This window comes from Hemitrygon akajei, chromosome 23 (assembly GCF_048418815.1).
Source record: "Hemitrygon akajei chromosome 23, sHemAka1.3, whole genome shotgun sequence".
NCBI lineage: Eukaryota > Metazoa > Chordata > Chondrichthyes > Myliobatiformes > Dasyatidae > Hemitrygon > Hemitrygon akajei.
The window spans coordinates 59,510,921-59,532,594 of NC_133146.1; the positions used below are offsets into that span (position 1 = coordinate 59,510,921).

At 40.0% G+C, this 21,674-nt stretch overlaps 1 protein-coding gene across 3 annotated transcripts in view; it reads right to left on the minus strand.

The window, feature by feature from the left end:
• Window positions 1-1,582: 1,582 nt before the first annotated feature.
• Window positions 1,583-21,674, minus strand: part of afap1l2 (actin filament associated protein 1-like 2) — a 277,116-nt gene continuing 257,024 nt past the window's right edge. For all 3 annotated transcript variants that reach the window (XM_073027807.1, XM_073027806.1, XM_073027808.1), the window contains 7 exons: window positions 21,487-21,595; window positions 18,280-18,522; window positions 13,922-14,099; window positions 12,176-12,340; window positions 4,803-4,996; window positions 3,166-3,288; window positions 1,583-3,059 (listed from right to left, as the gene is read on the minus strand). In XM_073027807.1, the coding sequence (XP_072883908.1) occupies window positions 3,033-3,059; window positions 3,166-3,288; window positions 4,803-4,996; window positions 12,176-12,340; window positions 13,922-14,099; window positions 18,280-18,522; window positions 21,487-21,595 (1,039 nt within the window). In that variant the 3' untranslated portion in view covers window positions 1,583-3,032. The remainder of the gene's footprint in view (window positions 3,060-3,165; window positions 3,289-4,802; window positions 4,997-12,175; window positions 12,341-13,921; window positions 14,100-18,279; window positions 18,523-21,486; window positions 21,596-21,674) is intronic.

Below are 21,674 nucleotides of genomic sequence, written 5' to 3' on the forward strand. Positions count from 1 at the left end.
TTTCAACCCTGGGAAACAGATATTCTCTTTCCACTCTATCTGTGCCTCTCATCTTGTAAACCTCTATCAGATCTCCCCTCAGCCCCTCTGCGAGGGGCTCAACCCTCTCATATTGTAAACCTCTATCAGATCTCCCCTCTGTTTTCTCCAGAGAAAACAACCTAAGTTTACCCAGCCTCTCATGATAGCACACGCCCTCTAAACCAGGCAGCATCCTGGTAAACCTCTTCTGCACCCTCTCCAAAGCCTCAACATCCTTCCTATAATGAGGCAACCAGAACTGTATACAATACTCCAGATGTGGCCTAACCACAGTTTTATAAATTTGCAACATAATCTCTTGATTTTTGAACTCAATGCCTTCCATAAGCCTTCTTAACCACCTTATCAGCCTGTGTTGAGCTTTGTTTGATACTGCTCCTATGAAATGCTTGGGTTACCGTTAAAAGTGTACAATCAACACACAAAATGCCTGAGGAGCTTACTGGGTTAGGCAGCTTGTCCGGGGGAACTGGCCAGATAATGTTTGCTGTGTGTTGCTCCAGATTTAAGCATCAGTATTCTTTTGTGTAAATTAAAGTTGTTTTCAAAGTTTTGTACAAAGACGGAAAGAAGCAGCTCTCTCAAAGGCAACGCATTCACAATTATAATTCTGTACTATTTAGTTGCAAGAAAATTTATTGTGATCGCAAGACCCTGTTGGACATTGGTAACGTAGAGTACTGCAAGTCCAGTTCATAGGTTCATTGCCACGACCCAATGGCGGAGGAGCTGTGATGCCTTGGTTGTAGTGCGGACCAGGCCCTCATGTTGTGGTGTCGCTTGCTGTTGGTTCTTTGTTTTGCATCTTGGTCCCAGAGCGATGCTGGTTTGTTTGGCTGTGTTCATGGGTATTCATGTATGGTTGAATGACAATTAAACTTGAACTTGAAAAGTTTATTTTTTAAAAATTCAAACTGTATGAACAAATACAGACTGTGCAAAAGTCTAGGCATCCTATGTTTTTTATGTGGTTTTAGATTGTATGGCCTCGAAAGAGCCCTGATGTATGTGGGATTACCTGGAGAGACAGAAGCAAATGAGACACCCTAAGTCCGCAGACAAACTGTACCAAGTCCTCTAAGATGTTGGGAACAACCAACCAGCCGATTTTCTTATAAAACTGCACAACAGGGTACCCAAGAGAATTGATGCAGTTTTAAATGCAAACGGTGGTCACACCAAATATTGATTTTTAGTTTCATTACTGTTTACTGCTCTTTATAGTATTTTTAAAATATTAGAAACTTTTCATTTCATTACTTTTGAAGGCGTCTTTGCAGATTTTTTTTATATGTGCCTAAAACTTTTGTACAGTACTGTATGTAATAAAACATTCTGAATGTAATAAATGTGGAGATATGCCAAGTCCTAGCAACTAAATAAATATCAATAATATTATACAAATGAGTAATTGTGTACATAAAATCACTTACCGGGATTGTAAGTAATAATAACATGTCATTTACTTGAGTGAGAAGTGTACTTCATCGAGTTTAAACCGCGTTCAGTACCTGCTGGAATAAATACACCAACTGCAGAGTTACATTATGGGGAAATATTTATTTCAAGAAATCTGACATAAGTACTTCTCCCTTCATACTTCCATTGTTGCTATGACAACCATGTGCTTGTAACTGTTCACAGGTAAGTAAATGTATTTACAATGATGCAAAAGACAGAAAAAAAACCCAAAATTGTTTTAAAAGGTGCCATGCCATCAAGAATTTCAGGACTGCACGCCAGGAATGACTGATTATAAATGGAGTTGACGAGAGATATTTTTGCTGGAGATCCAGTTGTCTGAGGAGTATTAAGATGGCAGGAAATGGAAGCTGTTTTTCTTTAATTAAAATGTTATTTTTATTAATTTTGGCTGGCCTGAGTGAAAGTTTCTTGTTAAAGAAAACTTTTGTCATTCCCACTCATTGTATATGCCAGAAGCATCCAAAAAATGCTCCATTTGATCAATAAAAAATGGTAACTTCTCTACCACTGACTTCTATGTTACTCTTGTTATCAACCACTTAATAAGAGTACACACCACAATGTACTCCACACCTGCCAGCTTTCAGAAAATGCAGACAGCTTGGAAAACCAAACAAGATTGGAACCAAAACACCAGTTTGGTATCTGAATTCTGACTTATTCTCAATTTCTTTAATTTACTGGATATGAACAGCAAGATCAGATTTCATTACATAGAACCTAATTGTCCTCAAACCATGTGCCTTCTTAGGCCATTCCCTGAGGCAGGTTAGTGTTGCCATGTAGATGCAGAGTTACCACAAGCAAGATAATGTTGACATATTTCCTTTCCTAAATAAAATCAATGGACCAGCTCCCTCTTATGATACAATCAACCTGCTTCATCACCACTACAACTGATTAATTACTTGAATTAATTTCTCAGCCCTTGCTGGGAGGATTTGAACTCATTTGCCGATCCAACCAGTCCAGGCTTTTTGATCAAATGGCATAACCATCACACCAAAGTATCCAATAATATTCAGAAATAATGTGGGATGCTCTCATCACCATCTTTCATGTTACTCAACAGTCACATTTTTCATGGCATCTATATGTAATAATACCTTAATAAACAGGATATTTTAACTTGCAAGAGAAATATTCCTTATGTCGTACAACCTGTAAGCACCAAAAAGAAAAACATCCACTGGATATCTGCTGCATGGAATGACTTAAGACAGTTAATCAGTAAGCTCTGATAGAAGTTGCTCTCAGTTTTCTTACATACAACTTCCAGAGGTGAAATTAAGAACCTTGAAAATGCTTTGTATTAAGGGTCCATGATATTAGTATGTGAGTTCCTGTTGATGATCGAGGCAGTAGAAGTTTTCTTTTATGAAGAATTGTGCCAAGTAATAGTGGCTTTCTACAAAATGCCTTCCATGAATAGATGGACAAAAATAGCTCTCTGTTCCAAAGGCTAGTTTTTTGTTATCATAGTCCATTTGACTTCAAATTATTTTCTAGCTGGTAGCTTTCTTTTCCCACTCCTGGAAGAAATAAACACGTAGAAAGATGAAAATGATATTATTAATAAACAGACTCTTGCTTAGAAATCTTCAAGTAACCAATTGATTTAACTCCTTGCAATGATACCTTTGCTTTTTGTAGGACAGTCCCTTTTCCAGATTGCATAATTGATAAAGGTCTGTTCTTTAGTGATGCCGCAGAGTTGACGGGTGAGTTGTCAGCACTATTAGTCACAGTGGTCGGCTTAGCCTGAGGAAAGGTAACAAGATTAACTCTGAAATCTTCAACTAGGAAACCTACACTCTGTCTCCTCGTGTATATTTCTTACTCATTGCATCTTTCCCACTACGAACAAGATGAAATATCACTGAATCCATGTTTCTTACTGAACTCTTAAACTTCTCTCCCGATGTATAAATGTTTTCCTAGTTGCATTAACATTAAGAATACAAGATATGAAGATGCATAGAAACAGACCAACTAGTTGAAAGGAACTAACAATTGAAAAGACAAAGTAAGGTATAGGCCTCCAAGTTCCTCTACAGTAAACTGTCAGAACTAACAAAACTTTAATCAGATTTCTGTAAACCAAATGATACTAGAATTTCATACCATTTGCTTCACTTTACAGAAGGACATTTTTTGGATACTTTAGGTAGGTTTTAAGTATTCTCTGATGTTAAATCTAACTGTTGAATTGGTTGAAAATAATTAACCCAAGTGTCGATGGCATGGTCATATTCCCACCTCTTACTCTCTTCCTCCTTCCATCTAGATGCAAACTGTTAGATTTCTGCCCTGTCACCATGCTTCATTCTTATGTGGTTCCTACTGAAATGTGTTGGCAGGATAAGTCATGTCAGGCTGATTCCAGGGGCTCCCAACCTTTTTTATGTCATGGCCCCTACTATTAACCAAGGACCCCAGGATGGGAATCCCTATACTAGATAGAGAGACTTGCTGAAGGGGTCGTACTCTTAGATGTTTAGGTCTAGGTCGGGGAGATATTCCTTTACTCAAGACTGCCCTGGAATGGAAGTTGCTGAGCACATGCAAGTCTGAGATCAGTAGGATTGTGAGATAAGGAAGTCAATGAGTACGAGTGACAGGCAGCAAAGAGAACTCCAAGGTCAAAGCCAGAGATGAACTTACTGGATGGCATAACAGGTTAAAATGGTCATATGGACCACATCTGCTCCATGTTACTCCTGGAACATTGTTCACCCTATGTTGTGAAAGATCAAAAGCTCCAAACTGTTCTCCATATGGTTGACAAATAATCTCACGAAACAATAGGGATACTATTACCATTGAGGAGCAGACAGTGAAAACCTTATTATCAACATCTCCAACTATATTCAACCAAATTCCGTTGGAAGTTAAAGTGAATTACTTACTAATGGCTAGTTGATTGTTTATAGTTAACAGGTTAATTCATTTGTTGAAACCTTTATGGTAGGGTGCCCTGGTAGTGCAGCGGTTAGCATAATGCTATTACAGTTCAGAGTGATCTGGAGTTCGGGGTTCAATTTCAGCACCATCTGAAAGGAGATAGCATGTTCTCCCCGTGAACCGTGTGGGTATCTTCCAGGTGCTCCAGTTACCTCCCTCAGTCCAACGATGTACTGGTTAGTAGGTTATTGTAGATTGTCCAGTGATTACGCTAGGGTTAAATCAGTGGGTTGCTGGCCAGTGAAGTTCATTGGGCCAGAAAGGCCTGTTCCACACTATCTCTAAATAAAATAAAATTAAAAACTACATACATTTGAGGTTAGATTGTCAAAATGACTGGTGTCCACAGTGGTTCCCAATGTCACTGGTCCTGACTCTGCTTTCTTCAAGCTTTCCTTCACTGATACCAGTTTCAGTTCCAGGTCCACCCTCCTGTTCTCCTTTGATTTGCATTCCTCTTCAATCTGACGCAGTCTTTCCTCCTGAGTGCAAAGCACCTGCTTATCTGACATATTTAACAGAAAGAAAATTATTCTTCTGCTCATATTTAACTCACAAATGATAAAAATATAATCACTGATGTAATTTAGGAAAACTGGCAGCTTTTGCCCCACTGCCATCAGGGAGGAGGCTACATGGCATCTATGCCAGGACCACGAGACTTGAAAACAGTTACTTTCCCCAGGCAGTAAGGCTGATCAACACTTCCACCCACTAACTCCACCACTAATTGATTATTTCCTGTCCGTCATCTTATGTACAGCCTAGTGTCATTTTATGGACATACAAACAATCTATGTATATAAGCTATCTTATGAACATATTTATTGTGTTTTTTATTATTATTATAAACATTTTTAAAAACATTTTTTTCTCAGGTCAAGCTGGTAAAACCTGAGGTACGGGCATAGCCAAGCACACTCATTTCTCAGTTGCTGGGAACTTGCGGACTATTCTAGTGGTGTTTAGTATTGTGGCTTTCTGAAGGTTTACATAGAGATTGGCATGTAGGCCTTATTATTTAATGTTAAAGTGCAGTGACTTTGGGGATGATACCAGTTGTAGATATTACTATTGGGATAATGTATACCCTGTTCATGTTCCAAAGACTTACTGTTTCCTCTCTAGGCTCAGCATATTTCTGGTCTTTTCACTTATTGATCTCTGTACGTTATGTGTGATTGGAATGGCGATATCTATTAAGTCGTCCTTGCTTGCTTACCCTGTATTATAATATCTGGACAGTTATTATGGATTGTCCTGTCTGTAATAACGGATCGGTCACAATATAATTTGTGGGGTTCGGACTCTAAAACTGGATGAAGCTGGTAATTACAGTAAAGTGTGATTTATTTAATAAGCTTGTATTATTATTATTATTATTATGATAATTATTATTGTGTTCACTTTTTTTTTGTGTTTTTTATGATAAATCAAATCCAGGGTAACAATTATTTTGTTTTCTTTCCACTTGTGTACAGGAAATTACATTAAACAATCTTTAATCTTGAATCTTCCAAGCACAGAAGCAGCACACACTATGAGAGCAAGCCAGTACCTCTGCTTTCTTACGCGCAAGGAGATTCAGCATGTCACCAAGTACTCCAGTAAACTTCACAATGCATGCGCAACAGTAAATATCCTCTGATGAAGGGTCCCAACCAGAAAGCTCAACCATTTATTCCCTTTCTTAGATGCTCCCTGACCTGTAACAGTTTGTGCGTGTTACTCAGGATTTCCAGCATCTGCAGAATCTCTTGTGTTTTTGAAGATTACCAGCAAGTTTCAACTAGATCCCCATTGTTAGCTAATTTAGGAAAGGCAGAATCCATTTAAAATGGGAGGTTGACGACAACATTAAAAAATCACCTCAGGTATTGTCAAATGAATTAACATAAGGTCCTCCATCAGCTAGTTCTGGTCTCAGCAACTGCCAGATTTGGGTTTTGAAGGCAGGGAGTCTAAGGCAAATCAAAATCTAAACTAAATCCAAACTCCTGTGGGTGTAGCATGCTTCAGACAAGGCTCCGCATAATTTAATCTAAATCTTTTTAGTTGCCTGCTAGGAAAATACAAGTTGCACTTTCTTAACAAATGGAATTTACAGTTTGTGCGCACTTAATGATTCAGAGCATCCTAAGCCACGGAAGCGGATTCATCCTTTAGCAATATTGATTAAACTGAACTAAATGTAATACTACTGGCTCCAGGGTTGGTGTTCGATATTCTATGTTCTTTTTTCGTGTGTTGGGTGGTTTTAATGTTTTCTTGAATGGGTTCCATGGTGTTTTTTTGTTTCGTGTCTGCCTGAAGAGGGATGAATCTCAGGGCTGTAAACATACTTTGATAATAAATGTAAATGTATGCTTAATCTTTGAATCTTTAAATGATTGGCCTCGACAGTGGAAATGCAAAAAAAAAATGCCCCTGACCTTTCATTAGAAAGAAAATAGCCAAAAGTCAATGGGAATTGCTACTTCCTGCTGCAGAACATGAGGACATCCAAATTCTATAAATATCATCCTTTTATTTCATCCACTTTGTTCCATTTTAATTTGTTGGCATGTTCAAAAAAATCTAACTGATGCACAACGCAGATGTAAACAATTATTTGTCTCTGTGGGCCTCTCAGTAGTCACACATTAACTTAAAATGGTCTTATTGCTGCTGTTATGTGGAGACTGCCAAATGTGAAATTCAGATAAAACACGCAGCACTGGAAATATTCAACACACAGGCAACACCTGTGAAAGAGAAACAGAATTAATATTTTAGATTGATGACCTTCAATCAGAATGTTTTATCAACCTGAACTATTAACACAATTTCTCTTTTCCCACAGAATTACGGTAGTACATCAGTGGCCCCTCTATTAGTACCTCTGTACCTAATAAAGTGGGCACTGAGTGTATGTTTGTGGTCCATGCACTCCACGGTTTGACGCTGTGCATTTAGGGATTCTCTTCCGCACCCACTGTTGTAACATGTGGTTATACTGTATTAGCTACTGTCTCCTTCCTGTCAGCTTGAACTAGTCCGGATATTCTCCACTGACCTCTCTCATTAACACCCACTGAACTGCCACTCACTGGATGTTTTTTGTATCTTGCACCATCCCCTGTAAATTCTAGAGACTATTGTGTGTGAAAATCTTTGGCGCTCAGCTGTTCCTGAGATATTCAAATCACCCCATCTGGCACCAACAATCATTACATATTAAAGTCACTTAGATCACATTTATCCCCCATTCTGATGTTTGGTCTGAACAACAACTGAACCTCTTGACCATGCCTGCATGCTTTTACGTATTGAGTTGCTGCCACATGATTGGCTGATTAGATATTTGCATTAATGAGCAGGTGTACTGAGTGTAGCTTCCACTCTTTCTGTTCTGTTTCATATTTCCAGCACTCACAGCATTTTGCATTTGGATTTGAATTTAAATGGTCTGGAAGTGCATCTAAACCTGGTGTACAATGCTGAATGGACAATGTAGCAGTGATGGCACCTTGCATCCTGGCATTAAAGTCAATGAAGTACCAGAGGGATGGTATGGTAGTGTAGTAGTTAGCGCAATGCTTTACAGTACCAGCTGTAGGACAGGGGTTCAATTCCTGCCGTGGTCTGTAAGGAGTTTGTAAGTTCTGTCTGTGGCTGCATGGGTTTCCTCCAGGTGCTCCAGTTTCACTCTCACGTTCCAAAGAGGTCCAAGTTAAGGTTAAGAAGTTGTGGGCATGCTATGTGGGAGCCGGAAGCACAGTGACATTCGTGGGCTGTACACAGCATGTCGGATTGTGTCGGGCATTGACGCAAACTCATATTTCACTCTAGGTTTCGATGCACCTGTGACAAACAAAGCTAAACTTTAATCTTATTTTGTGTCAAGTTTGATCTGCTTAACCACAAAGGATGACCTTCAAGAGAAATGCCCCTCAAGTTGACCACTGGGATGGTAGTGATTCAAATAAACTGATTACATAGAACACGGGTTAAAGGTGAAAGTTAAGTGTTTAAGGAGAACCCTTGTATCTAAATACAAAATGCTATGGATGCTGTAAATATGAGACGGAACAGAAAAGTTTGGAAGTACATTCAGTGGCCACTGTATTAGGAACATCTGCTCATTAATATAAATATCCAATCAGCCAATCATGTGGTAGCAACTCATTGCATAAAAGCATGCAGACATGGTCAAGAGGTTCAGTTGTTGCTCAGATTGAACATCAGAATGGGGAAGAAATGTGATCGTGGAATGATTGTTGGTGCCAGATGGGGTGGTTTGAGTTTTTCAGAAACAGCTAATTTCCTGGGATTTCACACACAACAGTCTCGAGAGTTTATAGAAAACATTCCTTCACTTATGGGAGTTGAGAGAAAAAAAGCCAGCAGAAGTGGTGGATGCAAGTTTAATTTCAAGAGTTTAGAGAAATTTGGATAGGTACATGAATGGGAAGGGTATTGAGGACTAAGGTCCAGGTGCAGGTCAATGGGACTAGGCAAATTCAGAGTTTGCCATGGACTAGATGGGCTGAAGGGCTTGTTTATGTGCTCTAGTGGTCTATGACTCTTCTACAACATGAATATATCACCAACTGGCCTTGGTGAATGTTTAACTGTGAGTCACCAGAGTAATATCTAAAATGAAAGAACTTAGCTATGACATGTAATTGGATACATCTGAGCTGCAATATCTAAAGCTGAAGAGGTGATGAAGTGTGCTTGTGGCTTTTTAGGATAATGAAATGCTGACAATTTCCACTGTGGAACCCAGAATAAATGGACTTGAGATTCCTTATGAGAAACTTCATGGGGACGTGGAACATACTGATGGAGAATGCCAACAATTCAGACATTTAAATCCTGAACACAAGGATGAAGGAAATCCAGAGCAATTCACACAATATAATGGTGGAGGAACTCAGCAGGTCAGGCAGCATCTATGGAGAAGAATAAACAGTTGATTTAAATATTGACCTTGACAGTCAGTGGTGCTGGAGTGTCCACTCTTGCCTCACTAATAATACTGTAGGCAGCAGATTCAGAATCAGATTTAATATCACTGGCATATGTTGTTAAATTAGTTGTCTTTGTGGCAGCAGTACGTTATAATACATGATGCTAGAGAGAAAAAAGGTGTTTTTTCATTAAGTATTTATATATCAAATGGTTAAGTAAGTAGAGTAATAAAAAAGTACTGAGGTAGTGTTCATGAATTCATTGGCCATTCAGAAATCGGATGGCAGAGGGGAAGAAGCTGATCCTGAATCACTGAGTGTGTGCCTTCAGGCTTCTGTGCCTCCTCCCTGATGGTAGCAGTGAGAAGAGGGCATGCCCTGGGTGATGGGGGTCCTTAATGATGGATGCTGCCTTTTAGAGGCACCGCTGCTTGAAGATGTCCTGGATACTATGGAGGCTCATACCTATGATGGGGCAAAATAAGTTTACAACTCCCTGCAATTTATTTTGATCCTTTGCATCGGTGACCCCACGCCCCCAACACCCCCATACCTGGTGGTGATGCAACCAGTTAGAAGGCTCTGCCCGGTACATCTGTAGAAATTTTAGAGTGTTTTTGATGACATAACAAATCCCCTAAAACTCCTAATGAAATACAGCCACTGTCATGCCTTCCTCGTATCTGTATCGATATGTGGGCAAGTGATCAACCTGTATCAATGCAGATAGCAAGACCTAGAAGATGCAGGAGCCAGATCACAATCTGATCTGCTGATTTATCTTTTAAATTAAATCCATATCTCACAACAGAATGTGAAAGCCTATGTAATACTCCGGCCATACTGTTGTGTGCAATACCTTTCAATACAAAACTAAACGCAGACATATCCAGCTTTTAGTTCCATGCCATGGGTCTCCAGATCACTGAAATTCTTGTTTCACATGACTGGTGCCTGTCCTCTATGTTCCAAAGATTTATTGAGATACAGCATGGGATAGGCCCTCTGGCCCTTCGAGCCATGTCACCCAGCAATGCCCTGATTCAATCCTAGCCTAATCACAGGACAATTTACAATGACCAATTAATATACCAGCTGGTACCTCTTTGGACTGGGGAGGAAACCCACACGGTCACGAGGAGAACGTACAAACTCCTTACAAGCAGTGGTGGGAATTGAACCCGGGTCACCTGTACTGTAAAGTGTTGGGCCAATCACTACACTACCATTGTTCTACCTAGACAGGATTCATTCCATCATGCAATAATTACATTTTGCGCATGTTGAAAATGCATAATTGTCTTTAATTACAGCTTTCAAACTGTAGTGCAGTATGTTCCATTTACCTCACTGACATATGTCACCCACACTGATGAAATAACATGTCTTAGTTACTCAGCCACCGAGTCAGTTTAGTCTGTTAATGTAAGGAGAGCAGTAGGGCCATAATGTCGTCTCCATGGAGCAAGGACAGTTATTTTACAGAAAGCTGTCTCACTAATACAATGGTGGCTGCCACATCACTAACTAGAATGGCATTACCACTTTAAACTGAAGGCATTGGAGTAGCCAAGAAGGTCTCTATTTTTGGAGCTGCTGACAACTGAGCTTTTCTTATATTCCCAAAGGATGAATTACATTCCATCAATGCAGATTTCCTTGTGTTTTTCTCCTCTCCAGATTTAAAAGTGATAGGCACTACCCAAAGTAATTTTAACCAGAGCAATGTTAAAGTTAACCAGGTGCCATGGTAGCATTACGGTTAGTATTACGATATTACAGCTTGGGGTATTGGTGTTTGGAGTTCAATTCTGATGTCATCTGTAAAGAGTTTTTATGTTCCTCCCTATGACTGTGTGGGTTTTCTCCCGGTGATCCAGTTTCCTCCCACAGTCCAAAGACGCACCAGTTAGAAGGTTAACTGGTCATTGTAAATTGTCCTGTAACTATGCTACAGATAAACAGGTGGGTTGCTGGGCGGTGCAGCTCGTTGGACTAGAAGAGCCTGTTCCTGGCTGTATCTCTAAATTAATTAATTAATTAAGAAGTGTCCTAGCAGCATTGCCCTGGTCAGACAACTGTGCTTACTGTTGTGGAAAAGCATCATGTGGAGACCCACAGGGAGAACTGGCAAGAGAATCTGTGCATGTAGGGCTCCTGCTGGCTGGCAACTGTGCTAACCAGAGACATTAAAGAATAATGGGAAACATAAGAGGATTTAATCAAAAATAAAAACATTCTTTATTTGCCAGAACAATAGAGATTCAAGGACTGACCCCTTTGGCTCTTGGACAAGGGAAATGAAAACGTGGAGGCATTGGATAAGGGGATATGATATTTCAGATGTGTTACTGGTCATAGACATGAACACATTGCCCACAATTGCTCTTCTATGAAATCAGCTAAAAAAAAGGGCCAAGCAAATTACTTCATTAATAGTTAAATCTGCATAAAATGTTTCAATTGGTTCAGAATCAATTTTGACTTCACCTTTGTTTTAGGATGCTTCAATGTTTTTTCCCCTTCACGGAAATTACCTTTAGACATAGGAGCAGAAATTAGGCCACTTGGCCTTCGAACTTGCTCCTGCCTTTTCCCCATAACCTTCGATACCCTTTCTAATTAAGACATGTTTACTAAATTATGTGTTTAGTACCATTTCAACATTTCACAGAGTTCACCATACACTGAGCGAACTTTCCACATTTGCTCTTAACTGTCATACCTACCTTTGCAAACCGCTATTACATCCTTCAGCTCCCTCTTCTGTTTCCTTAGCAACATCAGTTCATTCCGAAGCTGCTCTTTCTCCTTCTCCAGGTTTTCTTTCTCTTCAAGGTATTTTTTAAGATCTGCCTCAGTTCGATTCTTTCCAAATTTGGTTTCAATTGATACTGGTGAGAGATCAAAATCCAAAGCAACATGTTAGCATAAAGCTTGCTGAAAGATGCCAGATGAATTATTCAGGGGAACTATAAATACAATTCCACACAGCAGATGGGACCGTACCGATATTTGACCTCAAGATCAGAAGGCTCCACGTTATTACAAAAGCTGTTAACGTTAAACAGTACTGAAATCCCACAAGGCCATGTTCAGAGTCTCTTGTTTAGTAGGGCCACGGTTCAATTGAACAGATGAACTCGGCCTTTTCTCCTTGGAGTGATGGAGGATGAGAACTGACCTGATCGGGGTCTATAAGATGATGAGAGGCATTTATCATGTGGATAATCAGAGGATTTTTCTCCAGAGCTGAAATGGCTACCATGAGAGGGCACAGTTTTAAGGTGCTTGGAAGTAATAAGCAGAGGAATTCAGACCACATGCTGGCAGATGGGATTAGTTAGACTGGCATCATGGTTGGCATAGACAAGGTGTACCATAGGGCTAGTCCTGTACTGGTCTATGCTGTACTTTCCGTGCCTCTGTTCCTCTCTTAGCTTTTCTGAACATTATGTAACTGTGAACATGAAGCATCCAGTTTTCACCGCGTTTAAGCCACGTTTCTATAATTTCCAATACCTGATTTCCTTATGACTATTTGTGTTTGCAGCTTCCCAATCTTAATCTGTACACATTCTGCATTTATACATTCTAAGCATAATTTGATTTTCCCTGTGTCATTTCTCTTTCTGCTTCTGTCTATAAGGTACTGTTATATTTTCATTACTATCCATCACTCGCACTTATTGTATCTTTTTCCTCTTTGATATGTCAGCGCCCTCCTCCACACACATTGCTGGATCTCCTAGAACGACACTGATCCCAGCCCTGTTGAAGTCCGCCCAGCCTTTTGGAATAGGTGGCTCCTACCACACAATTACTCCAACTGTCTTAAGAATCTGAGACTCTTATTTAAAACAGCAGGGATATTGCAAGGACAATAGAACAATAGTGATATTGGGGGCTTTAGTGAACAAAATTCATTGGAGTAGGCAGTTTAAATGGTTCAGCACAGACTAGATGGGCTGAAAGGCTGGTTTCTGTGCTCTACTTTTCTCTGACTCGAAAATATTATTAAAAATAATAATATATAATACAGTATATGGAATTCATTGCAACAGATGGCTAAGGAGGCCAAATCTTTGGATATATTTAAAGTGGAGGTTGATAGGTTCTTGATTAGCAAGAGCATCAAAGGTTATGGGGAGAATTCAGGATAATGAGATTGAGAGGGATAATAAATCAGCCATGATAGAATTGAAGAGCAGATTCAATTGGCCAAATGGCCAAATTCTGCATTCATGTATTACAGTGATAAAGTAAGTGTTGAGGAGAATTTCTTTGACCAATGTGTTAGTGGCTGCAGTGGGAGGCAGGAGCTACTGGATCTGGTCCTCTGTGGAATGAGATGGATCAAGTACGTCAAAAGCTTGCAAGTCCCAGAGCAGCATTTTCAGCGCAATAACTGTGATCAAGCACTCTTAGACATCAGATTAGCTATGAGCTGACAGTGGGTAAGCTGCAGAGTTCACCTGTTGTGCCCAGCTTCTGCTTTTCAACGCACTCTGTGACAGGCTTTGCTGGTTGACTCGTTGCTTGTGTGACGTTCTTGCTCTGTTCGCCCCGGGATGCCACGACCTTCTGACTGCTGGGGGGCTTGCTACCAGCATTTGCGGCTTTCTCTTCAAAGTCTGCTTTCACTTGAGAGATCTGAAATTGAGGAAGGTGAAAAATTCAACATTGTTTTTGCACACAGCAAGTTCTGTAACATGGGCTTGGTGATATGCATTTCAATCTTTGAACCTTCTGCCAGTGGGAGGTGGGAGAACAGAGGATATCAAGGTGGCTGGGGTCTTTGATTATGCTGGCTGCTTTACTGAGGTGGTGGGGCGTGTGGGTGGAGGGGAGGTTGGTTTCTATGATGTACTGAGTTGGGTCCACAACTCACCGCAGTCTCTCACAGTCATGGGCAGAGCAGTTGCTGTACCAAGCTATGACACATCCAGGTAGGGTGCTTTATATGGCCATAGTGACCATAGCCATGAAGAAAACATCTGATTGCTATCATAAATGCATTCAAAGTTCAACATAAATTTATTATTAAGGTACTTATCTCTTACCATATATGACCTTGAGATTCATTTTCATGCAGACATTTACAGGGGGAAAAAAGAAATACAATAGAACTTTGTGGAAAATTATACATAAACCAACAAACTACAAAGTAAATTTATTATCAAAGTACATATATGCCTCCATAGACAAACCTGTGATTCATTTTCTTGCAGCCAGTCATGGTAAATGCAAGAAATACAATAGAACGAATGAAAACTCACTCCAACAGGACGGACAAACAACCAATGTGCAAATTTAAAAAAAAAAAAAAAATAATAATAATAATAATAATAAAATAATATATAAGTGACTGATGAATATTGAAAACATGAGGTGAAGACTCCTTGAAGGCAAGTCCATTTCAGTGGGTACAGTTCAGTGATAGGCAAGAGAAGTTGGTTGAGGGATAATAACTGTTCCTGAACCTGGTGGTCTGGGTCTTTGTTACGTACCCCGTAACTGGGTCACTTACCAGCAAAGATAGAGAGGTCTGTTGAAGTTTGATGGTACTATTTTTAACAGTATTTATTGATAAAAATACACAAAAATAATATCAATGCAAACATACAGATAATATACGTCGTCAATACTAAATCTAAAAGCGCGGGTATAATAATAATCAACAAGAAATAGCTCTATCGTTGTCTCGGGGATAATGTATTGTCCGATGGAAATATTAAAGTCACTCAGTTCATTCAGGCTGCAGCTTTTGGTTGGAGAGAGAGAGACGGATTGTTAGAACTTGCCAGTTTTTCCTTTTTATGATGTCGATCCTTCGAAATGTCATTGGGGCTGGTTTCTCCTTTTTAGCTAAAGCCTTTCTTCCATGGTGAGGCCCACCAGTTCCGAGGCAAATGGAAAAGGACGCACGTGGGCTCTCCACCAACTGTCACTATTACGCTGTCACGGGATTTCTAGCGTTTCTCCTGGTGCGTCTGAAGGGGTTGTTCCCCAGACCCTCTTTTATCCTTACTCACGGGGTCTCAGATGTCAATCAGGTTGGGATGATGCAATCCCTCAACCAGCCCACTATTGGTCATTCCCTGAGGGCTTCGATGATTAGCACAGTACTCAATACACAACTCCATCTCCAAGAGACAATGGCCGTTATCCGTGGCTTTGTATCGCGGAGGCCAGGACACATTCCAAACCCGTGAGGATTCTCTCTCATTTCCGGGGTCCCCAGACCTGAATTAATAGCGATCTTGCGATTCTCAAAAAGGAGGGGGCTACTTTGTACCCTTCGGCCCCTCAGAGTTGGGGCACAGTCTTGAAGCTCTTGTGCCTTCTTCCTGATGGCAGCAGTGAGAAGAGAGCATGGCCTGGGTGGTGGTAAGACTGACAAAGAACCATTTGCAAAAGAGGACATCCTGTGTCAGGAATACAACCTACTTTGCCACTGCTCGCTTACGCATTGTGGTAGAGAAGTTCAAGACAAAGTGGAGGAGAAAATTAGCATTTGAACCAGGACTGAGATCAGGATGTGTGTCTTCTCACATACACATAGCCTAGGGGAAATCGAGAAACTGTCTCCTCAATGTCTGGGTCAAATGAATATTCCAAAATTGAGATTAATGGACTTTTATTGGGGATGGGCTCAAATTTAGGTAAGTAGAGTCAGATGAAGGTAGTAATTCAGCATGATCTAACTGAATTGAGGTGCTGAGAATGAGAGAGGTGGGAGGTGAACATCACCAATAGCCTGTTCTGGTTCAATCACTTAGCCACGTGACCAAGACAGCTCACCAGCACCTCTGCTCCCTCAGGAGGATACAGAAATTTGGTGATGCTCACCCATTTTTGATAATGCTCCTTACAAAGCACTCTGCCTGGGTGTATCGTAGCTTGGTATGGCAACTGTTTTGCCCATGAGCACAAGAGACTGCAGATCTGTGGGCACAGCTCAGCACATCATGGCATCAAGCCTCCCTCCCATACACCCTGTCTACACCTCACCACCTCAGTAAACAGCCAGCAAAATTAAAGATCCCACCCAGCCCAAACGTTCTTTCTTCTCCCAGCTCCCACTGGCAGAAGACAGAAATCTGAAAGCACATACCAATGGGCTCCAGGACAGGCTAAAACCTCAGTGTTTTAAGAAGGAGTCCCTAATATGATAAGATAGACTGTTGACCTCCCAATCTACCTTGTTATGGTGTTCTTAATATCTACCTGCACTGATCTTTCGCTGTAACTGTAACACTTCCTTCTGCATTCTGTTATTGTTTTCCTAGGTACTTTCTCAATGCACGGCTGTACTGAATTGAACTGTAAGAACAGCATGAATAACAGGTTTTTCCCTTCCCTGTACCTTGGTAGATGTGACAATAGAAAACCAACATAACCCTTTATAGTACAGGATTGAAGAGCTGAACAGTCCACTTTTCTCCTATGAATAAGTTGTAATCAGTCATGGTAGTCTTCCACTTATATCAAATATTAAAGTGTGATTTCCCATAAAAACTATTTAAATCACTGAAAATACATTTTGCAATAGTTGTTCATATTGTTAAATTTCAAAAGACTTTTAAAAAGGAATATTACAACAAAATGGTAATAAACGGAAAATGAAATTAATTGTGCATGACACGTCTATAAATGACGAACAAATGCGCTTAACCTAATTTCTGTTTTCACATGATAGTTGTTTACATTTACTTTGATATTTTGATGCACAAAGGCACAGTTGCAACATGAATTCATAGTTCAACAAAATAAAAGCTCCTTTTCAACTTTATTTGGGAAGAATAAGGAGACTCTTAACCCCTCATACATTGGGAGGAGACATCCGTTATCTCAAAGTGATTCAGCAATTGTAGACCAGAGAACTCTGCAGACAGCAATGGCTCAGAATGTGTTTTACTTTTGAAAACCCTCTTTTAACTAATGCAGAACGGAGATATTCTTAGTTCTGGGTTCTGATTAACTCTTTGGTCTCCAAGTAAAAAAAGATGTAAAGAAGCCATTTAAAATACAAAAGACAAACCCAATGGAGAAATACAATCACATTCTAGTGAACTTGCTGATTTAAAAATGTTCAACACTTAATTTTGGATATTGCATTTCCTTGCCTGCTGAGAGAATTCTGTAACAGAGTTAGTTGCTTGTTTTGTTTAATGATATCATTGCTCTTGGAAGCACTAGGTCCTCAACAAATGGCACAAGATCACATTGAAGTAGGGGAGGTCCATGTCATACGTGAATGGCTTGTCATATGAGGAGCTTTTGATGGCTCTCGGACGCTACTCACTGGAATTCAGAAGACTGAGGGTGACCTGATTGAAACCTACTGAATGGTGATAAGCCTTGACAGAGTGGACGTGGAGAGAATGCTTCCAATAGTGGGAGAGTCTAAGACCAAAGATCACAAACTTAGAGTAGAGGGACATCCTTTTAGAAAGAAGATGAGGAGGAATTTCTTTAGCCAGAGAGTGGTCAATCTGTGGAATTTATTGCCACAGGCAGCTGAGGAGGCCAAGTCATTGGATATATTTAAGGCAGATGTTAACAGATTTTTGATTAGTCAGGGCACACAAAGATACAGGGAGAAGGCTGGAGATTGGGGTTGAGTGGAAAATGGATCAGCCATGATGAAATGGTGGAGCAAACTCGATGGGCCAAATGGCTTAATTCTTCTCCTATAGCTTATGGTCTTATGTCACCAAGAGTGCTAAGTCATGTGAGCAGCTTCTGTCAAGGTCCACGGTGCACTTTGCCTTTCACCATTGCTGCAGATTATGGGCAGATATTTCACAAAGTATGATAATTAATTTACCTTAGTACTACTCTCTGTTGGCTTTGTAATGATTCCAGAATCAGAATCACCAGCTGTGTCCTTGTTGTTTACTTGTGAAAGATTTGAAGCTCCCTTTCCATTGTCCTGGCTTGATGCGTTTTGTTGCACATTGGAAGGTGCATTGTTGTTACTTGAGTGGAGGAATGACTTTACAGGAGTAAGGTCCAAATAAACTTTTGCTTGATCTTCCCCAAAGCTTTGTTCCTCATTAGCTTTGTCTTCCTGTATAAAAATATAATAAAATATCAAATTTACCACAAAGGAATAATGCTAATGGTAACTGTTTCAAATTTACCACTTTACATAATGCATAGATACTTCTTGTTTTGCAGAACCAGATTTAGTTTGAGTCAATTTAACTTTTATTTATTGAGATACAGCATGGAACTGGCCCTCAAGCCAAATCGCCCAACTATTTCTAGATTTAACCCTAGCCTAATCACAGGGCAATTTACCATGACCAATTAACCAACCAACCAGTACGTCTTTGGACTGTGGGTGAAAACCAGAACACCCAGACAAAATCTACGCGATCACGGGGAGAACGTACAAACTCCTTACAGGCAGCAGCAGGAATTGAACCCGGGCCGCTGGTACTATAAAGCATTGTGCTAACCACTACGCTACCACACCGCCCACTCATCTGTGATAGAACCTCTAATGTATATGATATTGATTTTTCTTTTTCTCTCTTTTTCACCTTCATCCACCACACATCCTCCACAATTTCCAGTTCCCAGATGCCCAACCCAACTTTATTTCATCCCCATTCCCTCCCCATCAGGAAGGCTGGAATGCTCTTTGCTTCTTCCTTAAACAGAGGCCAGACTCCACAGTATACTCCACTTGGATGAAAACATTCCCATCGCGAACTTCCATCAGGAAGTTTCAGCACTTTTCCTGCAAAGTTCTCCCCAATTCTCTTGCACATTTCTATCTCTTCCTTTCCTTTCCTCGACACTTTTCTTTCCCTTCCAGAAATCAACAAGCCCAGGGACCCCAGTTTCATCACACTTTATTCCACCTGACTTCTTTCTCTCTCTCTTTCTCTTTCTATCTGTTTCTTTCTACAGTATATGCAGTATAAATTACATATATTATAAATATACCGTACTGTGCAAAAGTCTTAGACACACATATAGATAGCTGGGGTGCTGAAGACCTTTGCACAGTACTGTAGTAATTTTATGTATTGCACTGTACTGCTGCAGCCACAAAGAAAACAAATTTCATGACATGTGTGAGTGATGATAAACCTGATGCTGATATGGGTCTCTATTGTGGACTGAGAGTGGAAAGGGAGAAGGGAGGGAGCAGGAAGCACCAGAGAGACATTCTGCAATGATCAATAAACCAACTGTTTGGAATCAAATGACCTTGCCTGGTGTCTCAGGGCTGGGTGGGGCTGTAGCAGTGCTACCACCTGCCCCAGCACTCTTTCTCTGCTACAAGTCCCAGACCCCACCACCCTCACCATCCCCACCATCCTCTGCTCCTGTAGATTTACAAACTTGCTCTCTGCTCCATATTGACAAAACTGTACTGTGCAAAAGTCTTAGGCATCCTAGCTATACACAGTATATGTTCCTAAGACATTTGTACAGTACCGTACAGAGTATATAAAATAATAATTAAAAACTATAACAATACATTATTAATAATATAAGTTATTAAAATTCACTATTTAATTGATGAGTTCATTGTGCCAGGTACAACTGAAACCTGATCCTGACCAAAGTGCTTGGGATGTTCTGTTGAATTTTTTCAACTCACAGTGCAACAGAATTTTGAGCGTGTTTACTGCAGTTTGAGTTTCTTTTATAACAGAATCCACCATTGAAACAGGCCATGCCCAGGGGCTATCTGGTTACCTACAAGGGAGATTCAGCTAATTGTATTGACTTGCAAGTCATTGGGTGGATGCAAACTTGTATCTTTTGATCACAAGATCAAAACATGTTGTGGGAAAATCTGATTTAAACATTTCTTTAATTTTTCAAGTGAATTCCTTATTCCACTCCAATCTCTCCAGAAAATAGATGAGTGTTTTGGTTACATTTAATTTGAAATCAAATTACACGGGTAAGATTTAAAATGATCATCTTGGTAGTAAAATAATTTTCAACAGCAATTCAACTAAATAATATTTTTATAGCAACATTTAAAATGTTATTTTTTTGAAACTGTGAGGGTTCTTTGGAGATTCACATTTGGGCATTTGAGATCTAAATAAAACTTATCATAGTTTTCAAATCAGATAATATTTATCCATCTATCTATCTATCTGGATATGCCCAGGTATGATCTCTGAAGAAGATAGCACAGTTTGTATTCGAAACGTCGGTTGTAATCGATGCCTGCACCTGGTTAGAAGCCCGAGGAGAGTTTATTTGTCACTTACGCTGGGAAAGGTCTGGATCCTTTATTGATTGATTGATTGATTGATTGATTGATTGATTGATATAGCAATACAGCACGGAGCAGGTCCTACCGCCCTTTGAACCACGCTGCCCAACAACCCTAACCTAACCACAGGATAATTTACCATGACCAAATGGTCTACTTCTTTAGACAGAGGGTGGTGAGTCTGTGCATTTCGTTGCCACTGGCAGCTGTGGAAGCCAAGTCATTGGGTATATCTAAGGCAGAGGCTGATAGATTCTTGATTGATCAGGGCATGAAGGGATACAGGGTGAAGGAAGGAGATTGGGGCTGAGAGGGAAAATGGATCAGCCATAATGAAATGGCAGAGCAGATTTGATGGGCCAAATGGGCTAATTCTGCTCCTATATCTTATGGTCATCCCTGTATATCTTTGGACTGTGGGATGAAACCAGAGCACCGGGAAGAAACACATGCATTCCACGGTGACATACGGAGACTCTTTCCAGAATGGCACCAGAATCGAACTCTGAACTCCACAGTGCCACAAGCTGTAATAGCATCGTAATGGCTACACTACTGTCGTTCCATGTTTTGGGTGTAAATTATGTCAACGTTACCAAAGCAGAGACTATAACTGCCCCAAAAAGTTCCTCTTTGTTAGAACATAGAACATATACTGTAATGAGATTAAAATTTGATTGAAGGAGCTTCTCTGTTGTGTAAAAATTTTGACCAATGATCTAAAATTTGTATTCTGCACAAGTTACAATATTTAAATAAGAAGTGTGAAGTTGTTCCTACCACAGATTCAGGTACATCCACATCATCATACAAGTCTTCTGACTGGTTCTGTACAGCAGGTAATTCATCTACGTACGTGTTTGGTTCTGAATATCTCCGCTGTAGTAAACTAGGGTGTAATAAAATGATCGTAAAATAAATTCTTTGAGAAGTCTATTAATAAAAATTACAGCACTTATTAAAAACTA